At 35.7% G+C, this 12,533-nt stretch overlaps 1 protein-coding gene across 1 annotated transcript in view; it reads left to right on the top strand.

The window, feature by feature from the left end:
* Cep290 (centrosomal protein 290) overlaps nucleotides 1-12,533 on the top strand; it is an 85,900-nt gene that overhangs the window by 32,368 nt on the left and 40,999 nt on the right. Inside the window, exons 24-27 of the mRNA XM_028889981.2 lie at nucleotides 62-292; nucleotides 3,761-3,934; nucleotides 10,009-10,120; nucleotides 11,636-11,841. Coding sequence (XP_028745814.1) covers nucleotides 62-292; nucleotides 3,761-3,934; nucleotides 10,009-10,120; nucleotides 11,636-11,841 — 723 coding nt within the window. The remainder of the gene's footprint in view (nucleotides 1-61; nucleotides 293-3,760; nucleotides 3,935-10,008; nucleotides 10,121-11,635; nucleotides 11,842-12,533) is intronic.

Raw genomic sequence — 12,533 nt, 5'->3', positions numbered from 1 at the left:
CTGCCAGGTACAGATGAGGATAACTAGAGTCACTTGGTAACGTCACTGTGATCTTGTGCAGAACTTGCTCAATGCCCTTCAGATGGATTCAAATGAAATGAAGAAAATGCTTTCAGAAAACAGTAGGAAAATCACTGTTTTGCAAGTGAATGAAAAGTCCCTCATACGGCAGTATACAACCTTAGTGGAAATGGAGCGGCAGCTTAGAAAAGAAAATGGGAAACACAAGAACGACTTAGTATCGATGGAAGCCGAAGTTACTGAAAAAATTGGAAGTTTGCAAAGATTTAAGGTATTTCTGATTTTTTTCTTTTGACTCAGGAACTTTCCGGGTCTGAAGACAGTAAGAATCATGCACATCTATGGTTAATGGTTAATGATTATTGACATTTGCTGTAATTACTTCATCTATTTTTTGTATAAATACTTAAAATTGTAGACATTTTTCTGATAAATATTTTTAGTATACATCTCTACAATAGAAGACTTTTGTTTAAATAACTGTAATAATGTTATTTTATTGAAAAATTGACATTATTTCCCTACTGTGCAGACTATATTAAGTCTTCTTTGGTTGTTCTAAGTTTGATCATGAATAATGCATTTATTGGATTTGATAGTTCCATGTCCTAAATTCCAAAGACAGCAACCTCTTTTGCTTTGTTTTGCTCTTCTCTTTGAGAGTATTTGATTGATCTATTTATTTTGATTTTAACACGTTTAGCTCTTGGCCTTTGATTTGATTAAATTGGAACAGTTTTAGCACGAATGTGGCTTAAATAGTTATGTTACGTTACTCCAAAAGATAGCATATCTGTTTGGATAGTCTTTTGTGGGGATTTACGTCATTTTTGATTGATACCTACATTTTTAAGTAGTTAACTGATAAGATTTTAGAATGTTATACATAAAGTATCCTTTGCTATTTTTCTCAATAATTTTAGCATTCATGATGATAGACTGGAATGGGTGCTCATGATTGTCTCATATTATTAGTGCTGTTACAATCTTTTGAAAGTAGAGAACTTTTGTCATTGGCCAGGGTGTCAAGTCCTCTTGAAGTGTATTTCCCTTCGTGAAGACAGTTTGAGTGCTTTGATCTTTCCTTTTTACCACCAGGTAGACAGGACAGGGTGTGTGTGCTCTGTTTCTGGGGGCATTGCTTTGTTTCCTCCTAAAATTCTTCTTCTTTGGTTATAATGGATTCACAGACTTTTAAACATTAGGCACATTTTGCTCAAGTGATGAATCTTAACTTTCTCTATTAGGAGACTTTTGACAATATCTCTTAGATATTTTAGCGAGGATCCTTTAGTTTTTGAGCCAAGCTTGATTTGTTTTCTGGCATAAAATTTTTTTCTACACCTAATTTCTACACTACTTCAGTGAATATAAAGTAATCCAGTTCTTTAACGAGCTCTGTCTCTTTTTAGACAGTAAAATATTTATATACCCAGAACTGATTCCATAGTGCCATTGCTCTGGGATATCATGCTGCTTGTCTCTTTCCTTGGACAATATAGGGACTATAGTGTGTAATTTTAGAATACCAGTTCATATTGTTATTTCCAATTCAAACTTAGCATTATAAAGTCGTTATAACACTGTTTTAGTCCCTAAACTCATTTAACTTTGTAATGTTATTTTCTTCATTGTTTTGCATAGAAAACTGAAAGATTAAAGTAATTATTTCATCAGATATCACATATTATTTAAAAAAATAACATCTGTAACACTTATATGTCCTAAAATTTCTTTGCAGTTGTTATTTTCCTTGGAATCTATCCTATTGGGCATGTGTAGGCAAAAATAACATATTCTAGTAACTTCAAAGAATTCCCTAGCCTTTTTATTTTCTTTTTGCTTTCAAAAATAGGATTTTTAAAAGTGAAGTAGAATATAAAAAACATTTATGTTTTGAAAGATTTAGTGAGAAATGTCTAGCTGCTGCCCCATGCTCTGCTCTCTAGATAATAGAACACCGACCATCCAGGTAGTTTTTCTGCACCAGAAACAGGACCTGGGAGTGAGTACCCACTTACACATGTCTGTCCCTTTACCCGAGAGCTGTTTCTATTTGGACAAGAATTAAGGGTGATTCTGAGACTTAGGAATGTTCTTGTTTTTATTTATGTGGCCTTTAGAAAGATTGGAATCTTGGAGTTTTACCAATATAGATAGTGCTTGAAATGCAGCTGGAGTTCTCTGTCATCCTCCTTCTTTCTTCAAACATTTTTTTTTTTTTTTTTTTTTACTTTTTGGTTTTTGTATTTTATTTTTTATAATAGAAAATAAAAAAGGGGATATTTTAAAGGAAACAAAACATATTTCCATGTCTTTTGTCCAGCCTGCCTCACAAAATAAAACCACACCCTAGAATAAAGTAGAATAGTAGGTACTTATTTATATGAAGAGAAGCTGTTGCAATTAGATATGAAGTCACTATGCTCAGGAATGAATTATAACTGCAGCTTCTTCATCCCACTTTGTCAGCACGGTTAGTTACTGCACCCCTCGCTTCCACCACTTCACTGGGCTTTTTTATGTGACTTCAGCTTATCATAGAGCATCTTACCGGACAGAACTAAGAGTCCCATACCTTGTTTGTTTCTTTTTTTTTTTTTTTTTTTTTTTTTTTTGGTTTTTTGGTTTTTTCAAGACAGGGTTTCTCTGTGTAGCTTTGCGCCTTTCCTGGATCTCATTCTGTAGACCAGGTTGGCCTCGAACTCACAGAGATCCACCTGGCTCTGCCTCCCGAGTGCTGGGATTAAAGGCGTGCGCCACCAACGCCTGGCTCCTTGTTTGTTTCAATCAAACCACCTTAGTGCCTTTGATTGACTTTCAGAGCTATCATAGAACATATGTTACTATTCTTCCCAGGACTATACCAAATACCTAGGATAATTCAACTGAGAAATGGGAAAAGTTGGGTTTGGTTCAGAAATTTGGAGGCTTGGGAATATGATCTCATTACCTTTGGCCCGTGGTGTCACAAGAACATCATAGTAGAGCGTGGGTAGTAGAGGCCTTCTTAACATAGCCAATTACAGTAAAAAGAGAAAGAGAGCACGAAGGGACAGAAGGCCCCAAAGTACTCTTTGAAAGCACTTTCCAAGTGACCGAAGACTTTCCACCAGACTCCATACCTCAGTTGTTTTAATTCCCTAACAACACCACTCTGGAGAATATCTTTTTAACATGTCTCCTTGGACGAAAAATACTCTATATTAAACTGTAGCAAATACGAAATAAGTAATAACTTAAGTCCTTATTACTACTATTTACATATTTTAATCACTCAATAATAGGAACCAAAAATGAGTTTGTGTGTGTGACTTCAAGAAAGCAAACATAGCTAAAATGTAAAGGTTTCTTTAGTCTATGCTAATTTTGTCACAAAGTGTCAAATAATTGATTTTAATCTTCTAAAATTTAGAATAGGCAGGCATCAAAAGATGATTTCTGAATGATTGCAGTTTATTATACTTTCTTAAATTAACTCTATTTTATTTTACTATGACAAGTTATAAAAGGACTCATTTAAATTGCCAATTAAAACTTTCCAAATATTATTTCTTATATGAAAGAATAACATGAGAAATATTATATATTTTTCAAATGGCTTTAAATTCTGCTTTGCTTTCAATTGAATTATCTTTCTTAAAAGTGACTAATGCTTTACCAGAAAAAAAAAAAGTGCAAATTTAACTCAGTGTATCTTTTTTTTTCTTTTCTTTTCTTTTTTTCTTTTTTCCCCCAGGAAATGGCTACCTTTAAAATTGCGGCTCTCCAGAAAGTTGTAGATAATAGTGTTTCTCTGTCTGAACTAGAACTGGCCAATAAACAGTACAATGAACTGACTACTAAGTACAGGGACATATTGCAGAAAGATAACATGCTTGTTCAAAGAACAAGTAACTTAGAACACCTAGAGGTGAGTGGGTATAATCTTTGAACCTTGGTATACTAGCCACTTTACCTTGAGGACATCATGGGGTCTGTAGGAATTTTACTGATTTTAAGTGATTAAAGCTGGGTTTTATTTATGTAATTGTAATAGAGGTATATTATAGGTCTAATCTAACTGTGGTTCATCCCAGATATCAATGCATATACCTAAAAGTAACATACTGTCTATTTATAATTGCAAATAGCTTAAAGTGACTTTATCTAGGTCATCCTCTTATGTGTCTTATATGAGTTAGCTGAGCTAAACTTCTTTCCTGGCACACATGTAATTAAAGGGAGAAATGCTATTCAGTGCCCATTCCTTTCTTTTCTTACCCTGATCTCAGAATCCCTAGATTTGGTTTCTTATGATGAATTTATTTGACTGTGGATGCATTATTAATGGCATTTCCTAGATGTTGTATGAGCTATCCAAATCTCCATTCTCTTATGTTTTAGAAATATTGAAAATTAGGGTGGGGAATGAAGGAGATGGCTGTGAATGTAAAAGCATAGTTGACAAGTAATTTGTATCTGTGAAATGCATGTTTTAGTTTCTTTTCCATTTGTGCAATAAATCACCCCAACAAAAGTAGCTTTAAAAAGAAGGGTTTATCTAACTCAGTTCATGGTAGAGTCTATCATGGTGGGGGAAAATCAACATAGCAGGAGCGTGAAGTAATTCGTCACATTGTGTTTACAGTCAAGGCACAGGTGAGTGCATGCTTCCTGTTTCTTAGCTTGCTTGTTCCATTTTATATAGTCTTCTGCCCCAGTAAGAGAAGTAATCCTGTCTATGGTCAAGATGCGTTTCCTCCATTAGTTAATGCAGTCAAGATAATCCCCCAGAGGAGCCATCTCCCAGCTGATTATAGATTCTGTCAAGTTGACAACTACTACATCATGGGGGGGAGAAAAAAGCCAGTTTGGACCCATTGTTGAGGATGTCTTTCTGTATGCTGTGAGTGTTGCTCTGATTGATTGATAAATAAAATGCTGATTGGCCCATAGCCAGGCAGGAAGTATAGTATAGGCGGGAAGAAGAGAGGATAATTCTGGGAAGTGGAAGGCTGAGTCAAGAGACACTGCCAGATGCCGCCACCATGAGAAGTAAGATGTAAGGTAAGCCACAAGCCATGTGGCATCTTATAGATTAATAAAAATTGATTAATTTAAGATATAAGAATTAGATAGCAAGAAGCCTGCCACGTCCATATAGTTTATAAATAATATAAGTCTCTATGTGTTTACATGGGTCTGAGCAGCTATGGGACTGGTGGGTGAGAGAGATTGTCCTGACTGTGGGCCAGGCAGGACCAGAGAAACTTCAGCTACAACCCATAATGACATCACTCCTACAGCCAGAATGAAGATAGAGAGGAAAATTGCCTTGCCTGGAAGCTTGTGGCCAGCTAGTCTGAATTCTACAGCACAGAGGCAGAAACAATCAGAAAACACCTTGCTTGTTTCAAAATGAATGGCAAGAACAGACTTCCAAAAGCTGTTTTTAGATCTCTACACATTCATCACATGTGTGCCTATTCTTACACACATCACACACAGAGGCAAAATTAGTGGAATGTCATAAGTTTCATTAGACTATAGTATGTGCAGTCCAGGCCTTTCATTAGTCTGTTTACTGCTTCTTAATCTTTATTTTCTTGGTGGTGGTGGTGTGTGTGTGTGTTGCATGTATACAGCACACTGGCTTGTGCAGATGAATATGCACATGTGTGCACATGCATGTGGAGGTCTGCAGTTGATGTCGGTATCTTCCTCAATCACTCCTCACTTTTTATTTAGTGAAGCTGAACCAGAAGTTTGTCAGTTTGCTAGTCTACCTAGCCAGCTTGACCTGAAGGTCCTGTCTCTGCCTCCTGAGTGCTGAGACTGGAAGCTGCTGCCTGCTTGCCCATCTCTTTACATGGATGCTTGAAATCCAAACTGTAGTCCTCACACTGCACAGCAAACAGATGTATCCACTGAGCTGTTTGTCTGGATTTGATGTGTAGGGGTGTTTTGTTTGAGTGTGTATATGTGTACCACATGCTTGCTATGCCTGCAGAGACCAGAAGAGGTTCTTGGACCTTCTGGAATTGGAGTTACTGACAATTACAACCAGTGTTCTTTCCAGCCCAACTCTTTATGTTTTTTAAAATAAAGCAAGCAAGTTTTGATTTTTATCATTCTCAGTAGAAATAAAGGTATATGTCTATAGGCTTCTCAATAGAAATTGAGGTATCTGTCAGGCTTCTCAGTAGAAATTGAGGTATTTGTCTACAGACTTCTCAGTGGAAATTGAGGTTTGTGTCTACAGGCTTCTCAGTGGAAATTGAGGTATATGTCTATAGGATTCTCAGTAGAGATAAAGGTATATGTCTACAGGCTTCTTAGTAGAAATAAAGGTATATATCTATGGGCTTCTCAGTAGAAATAAAGGTATAGGTCTGCAGGCTTCTCAGTAGAAATTGTGGTATGTGTCTATAGGCTTCTCAGTGGAAATTGAGGTATGTGTCTACAAGCTTCTCAGTAGAAATTGAGGTATATGTCTTTAGGCTTAATCTTTTAGATCCTCCTGTAAGCATGGAATCGTAAATAATTTGGAGAGCTCACAAGCTCTTACTTGCTTAGGGGAACGTACTGAGTATATGAAACATTGCGTTTCTGATGACATCTGCAAGATGGCTTGAGTCATTATGTATTAATACTACCTAGGAATGATCATGATCCATTTACTTTTTACTGCTTTTGTTGAAGACCAGAGGTGTGATTCTGTTACTGTTCAAAGATAATTCTGATTATTTGGATGTAGTAATAATTTCTTTTTCCCATTCTCCATGTCTTTGTTTTCTCTTTCTAGTACTAACAAAGCTCTTAATGATAAATCTGCAGTTAGTTACCAGTGAGCCATTTCTTTCCTTATTTTGTATTGCTAAATATCAAATTCATGCAAGAACTGAACCTCTGAACTCCATCTCTGGTCTTCAAAACGAGTTCTTTAAATTTTATTTACTATTGCTATTATCATTTGTGTGTGTGTGTGTGTGTGTGTGTGTGTGTGTGTGTGTGTGTGTGTGTGTGTCTATGTGTGTGTGTGTTTGCATATGTGTTTAGGTCAGTAATATTCAGGAGTCAGTTCATGGTAGGTTCTGGGGATGGAACACAGCTTGTCAGGCTTGCACAGCAGGAACTTACACTTGCTGAGGCATCTTGTTTGCCTTCAGTGAGTAGCTTGTAGCTTAATTCTTCTGTTTTCCCATCATTCCTCAAAATTAGTAGATGGATTTGAGATATGGATATACCTAGGCTGGAGGAAAAGCACAGGTGTTAAGAGTGCCTGCTGCCCTTGCTAAGGACCTGAGTGCAGATCCCAACGTTCATGGTCAGGCATCTCACAACTGCCTGGAACTCAAGCTTCAGGGGCATCTGATCTGTGGGCACCTGCACTTCTATGCCGATGCCACATACAGATATACACAGATACACAATTACAACTAAAGCCTCTTTTAAAAGTTCATATACCTTGTAATTTAATAACTCTCTTTTAACTCAATGGTATTAATAATTAATTTGTCTCAAAATGCTTGTTAAATGTCCATGCCCCCAAATTGCAGTGTAATAAAACTGCCTGTAAAATTTAGTGAATACAGTAATCATTTTATTCTTTCTGTAGCTTCTTGGTATCGGAACCCAAAGTCACCTGCTACAGATAATTTATCTTTCTTCTTCAGTGTCTGGTGTCTGGGCTAAGAATGACAGGTAGGGGAGAGGAAACTGTGATCAAAATGTACTTTATGAAAATATGATTTTGAATAAAATATTCCACTGGGAAAAAAAGAAGAGTGACTGAACAGGAGGGGCAGTGAGACCGAGGTTATCTGAAAACCCTGTCAATCACATAACTGGCACCCAATAGAGATGACTGAAGGCTAGTTGTCTGCAGGGGATGTTTACCAGTGTCTACCTGTGACTCCACACATTGGAGCTCACAGCCTGGCGCTCTCTCCGTGTTACCGAACTTCTTACAGCTATTGTGTAACTAACAAGGTAGAAATCATGCTGCTCTCTATAACTCCGGAAGAGGAATATGTCATTCTTTACAGTTGTTTATTGATCAACAATAACAAGGCTTCCAAAATTTAGTGAAAGACAGCATATTCCAGTCCCCACCTCTCAATATAAGGAATGCCAAGAGATTTGTGACTCCTTTAAAATTGTAATTTTTTTTTTTTTTATACTCAAGGAATTTTCTACTGGTCTGCTTGATAGCTACCTCAAAACCCAGTTGTTCAAGACTCTTCTCTATACTATGTAAGACCCACCATCCAGTTAAATCAACTGTTGAGACTGCTGTGGATGCATACACCTTTAATTCCAGCACTTGGGAGTTAGAAGCAATTGGATCATGAGTCCAACGTCAGCCTAGTCTATATACAGATCCTGTCTCAAACAGGCAAACTAAAATGAGAGTGAGAGCAAGAGTAGGCGAGGATCCCTTGTTTCCTTGTCTCCTGTCCTTTCTGTAATTCATGTATAGCTCTAACACTGTAATCACATCTTTTATGCCCTATCCATCTCTAGTGGCATTGTCTTGGTTTTTCTCTGTACCTTGTTTACCTGCAGTTATTACTCACATTGCTATCTCCAGTCTTAGATCCTTTTTACTGGCTAAAATGATAGTCATGAACCTCATGAATCATGTTACCCACTCCTACATTTAGATTTCGCTTGGATGGCAAAAAGTCAGATTCTTTCTCTGTTTACCTTACGTTAGTTCTTGCTCTAGGGCAGTGGTTCTAAACTTCTGGCTTGCTACCCCTTTGGGATCAAGTGACCCTTTCACAGGGGTCGCCTAAGACCATTGGAAAACATAGATGTTTTACCATTGGAAAACACAGATGTTTACATTATGATTCACAACAGTAGTAAAATTACAGTTATGAAGTAGCAATGAAAATAAATTTATAGTTGGGGGTCGCCAAAACATGAGGACTTGTATTAAAGGTTTGAACCATTAGGAAGATTGAGAAGCGCTGATTTAAAGCAAGACAAGAGTTTAAAGGCTCAGAGAAATGAAAACGGGGCTGCATTAGAAAAAGATTGGGTGTTAGAAGACCTCAGCAACAATAAGCAAAATTAAGAGAATTTAGAGAATGTGAGTCTCAATGAAGGTTTATTAATAGTGGGTTGTCCTGTGGGTATGTCTGTAGGGGAATTATTTAACTAACTTTATTAATATGGGAATACAAAGCCTACTGTGGTGTACCCGTTACCTAGGAGGGGGTTTCTGCTCTGTGTAAGAGTGGAGAAATCAGGCTGATGTGAGCAAGCAAGAAAGCATACATGCACTTATTTGTGTTCATGACTGGAGGTGACGTGACTAGCTATTGGAAGTTCCTGCCTTGAATTCTCCTTAATGATAGAAGGTAACCTGGAATTACATGCCTTAAATAAGCTCACCCAAAACATTGTTTTTGTGATAGGCTATTTTATCAGAGCAACAAGAAGAAACTAGCACAGGGGATTCTACCACACTCACATACACACAGACCCTAAATGGAGAAGCCTGTGAAATGTGGGATTTGTGCTTACTTCTCCTTACTCTTAACATGTAGCACCCGCAGATGATGGACTAGGGATAAGCACTAAAGTGCTTGTATGAATGAGGCAAATAAACAAGAGTTTATGAAAGTTATGAAACCCTCTGTACTCCTTATTGGCTAAAATAAGTAGCTGTCTTTAATGGCAAAGTCTAATACTTGGAAGTCTAGAGCCAGATGTATTTATTATATACAAGAGTTTCATTATTGTTTTTATTAGTGTGTGTTGTGTGTGTGTGTGATGTGTGAGAAATTGTAATTTGTAAAAAATATTTTTGAATCTAGTTAATTTCAGAGTGTAATTTTTAATTTACATCTTTTTATAATAAAGCTTAAATTTTTAGATTAAAACGTAGATTGTGAGTTTTAAGAGCTAATGCACAAAGTCAAAGCAGTGTCACTTCTGTGGCACTCATCCTCTTGGCCGGGTAGTTCATCTCTGTGTCTGTCTCTCCTTTAGTGTGAAAACGCATCTTTAAAAGAACAGATGGACGTTATAAGTAAAGAACTAGAGATTACAAAGGAAAAGCTGCATACCATTGAACAAGCCTGGGAACAAGAAACTAAATTAGGTAAGTCGTAAGACTCTGATAATATCAAGAGAGCAGTTCTAACAGTGATTCAGTTTTATTGAAAATTCCTTTTCTATAGTACAATACGGGGATCTAGTTTGATTTCAAAAGATGAACTGTATCTTACAGGTTAATTTAGGATGCAGATGATGAATAATATCCTGGGTGCTTGGTTTATAGTTCTTACATGAGATTTTTTTTCCTAGTAAAATCATATATTATTAATTTGTGTTTAAACACTAGTTATTTTGAATTATCTTAACAATAAAACCTAGTTATAAGTTTGAAATGTGTTTTTCTGAGTACAAAGTTTGTGTTGTATATTGATACCTTTAAGTGAAAAGATCACCATAAAATATCAAAGAAAATTTGAGAATTTTTGTTGCCTATATTTGCAGTAATATATTGTTGTATATTTTTATATTTTATGTACTTTAAATAATAAACATTACTTGTTATGTACTATATCAATTTAGTAGAAATTCAAAGTATTTCTATATTTTAATTATCTATCTTATAAAACTCATGCACTATCCTATTATTTGAGTGGTTAAGATTATAGTGTTAGGGATTTTTTTTATTTTGCCATTATTTAGAATGTTGCAGCGATTACCTTCAGTTATACCTGAATTGCATATTATTGTACATAAAATTACAATATGATAATATTTGATACTACATCTGTACAAGGCCCAAAATAATGCTCATTATTTGAGATTATGCTTGTAAAATTTCTTAATCCTATAACTTCAGACTGGGTGTTTGATAACATTAAAAATCAAGTCATTGCACTTGCAGGTCCAAAGTGACACTGTTGTCCTCTCCTGCTCCAGTGACGTTAACATCTTTCCATAACAAGTGGTTCATTTGAACTTGTTTCAACCCTCCAGCCTGCGACAGCTCTGCACCAACCTTGACATTGGTGTTTTAGTAATCTTATAGTTGTAGTCAGACTGTCTTTGGACCATCAGCTCCCAAATAATGACATGGAGCTTCTTATTAAGTATGAAAGGTTGGCCTTAGCTTAGGCTTGTTCCCAACTAGCTCTTGAAACTTAAGTTAACCTGTTTATATTAATCTGTGTTTTGCCACGTGGCTTGTTACCTCTCCTCAGTACCTTACATCCGACTTCCTCTGTGTCTGACTGGCGAATCTCTGGCGCCTCAGATTCTTCCCAGAGTTCCTCTCTTTCCCCAGAAGTCCTGCCTATCCTCTTCTGCCTAGCTGTTGACTGTTCAGCTCCTTATTAAACCCATCAGAAGGTGCCTTAACAGAGACACATTTTCACAGTGCACAAAAAGATTATCCCACACCATATAGTTTTTGTTGTCATCTGATTAATGGAGAGATGTCTTCTAGAAAGAATAAATGGATAGGCATCAGACAGGTAGGAATAAATAAAAAGAAGAATGCAGATCTGTCTTAATTTATAAAGTCCATTCCTTGCTATAGAACTGTACTAATTTTTTATACCTCTTCTGAATTATCTTCTGTATAATGTATTATTACCTACAGGAAATGAATCAAATATGGATAAGGCAAGGAAATCAATGACAAATAGTGACATTGTTTCTATTTCAAAAAAAATCACTGTGTTGGAGATGAAGGAATTAAATGAACGGCAGAGGGCTGAACACTGTCAGAAAATGTACGAACACTTAAGGACGTCATTAAAACAAATGGAAGAACGTAATTTTGAATTGGAAACCAAATTCACTGAGGTTTGATATGATTTTTATTATGTAACTAGTTAGTAAGAATTAGTGATAGTAGCTATTGAATTATTAAGAACTTTGTGTCTCTAAGGTAGCATATGTATGCAGCATTTGCATTTCTTATAATGGATATACAGACAATTATTTTAAAATCTGAATTGCTTTAGATTAAACTTTTTATTTCTATAAACAAATTCTTTCTTGCCAATATCATGGTATTAGTTTTAATGAACAGAAGGTTATTGTGTCTTTAAAAATCAAATTGTCTTCCAAGCCTATTATTTTTTAAGAAAATATATGTTTGGGTACAAGACTATAGTAAGAGGTAAAATAGTACGAAATCTCTGCTTTCAGAAACTTTATAGGAAGTTATTAAAGGTTTTTAGTGTGGTCTAAATTTAAGCACTCTGTAAATATTCAGCAATTTATGATGAAACAACACCTTACAGATGTTCCCTTAGGTTGATATATTTTCCAAAGCATAGGTATTATTTTTATTTTAAGCCACTAAGTATTAATAAAAATTTATATGATTTTGCAAAATTTATATAATTTTAACTATTTGTAAATACTTTGTTTATAGTTCAAAAATTCTTAGTGATTGCCTAAAATAAATAATTTATTATGGAATTGGACTATACTACATCTTTTTTGTAATTTGTTCTTGATTCTTTCTTTAGTCTGTTCTTACCACTTTG

This window comes from Peromyscus leucopus, chromosome 18 (assembly GCF_004664715.2).
Source record: "Peromyscus leucopus breed LL Stock chromosome 18, UCI_PerLeu_2.1, whole genome shotgun sequence".
Lineage (NCBI taxonomy): Eukaryota > Metazoa > Chordata > Mammalia > Rodentia > Cricetidae > Peromyscus > Peromyscus leucopus.
The sequence above is the reverse complement of the archived record's forward strand: the minus strand, read 5'-3'. Positions and strand labels throughout refer to the sequence as shown.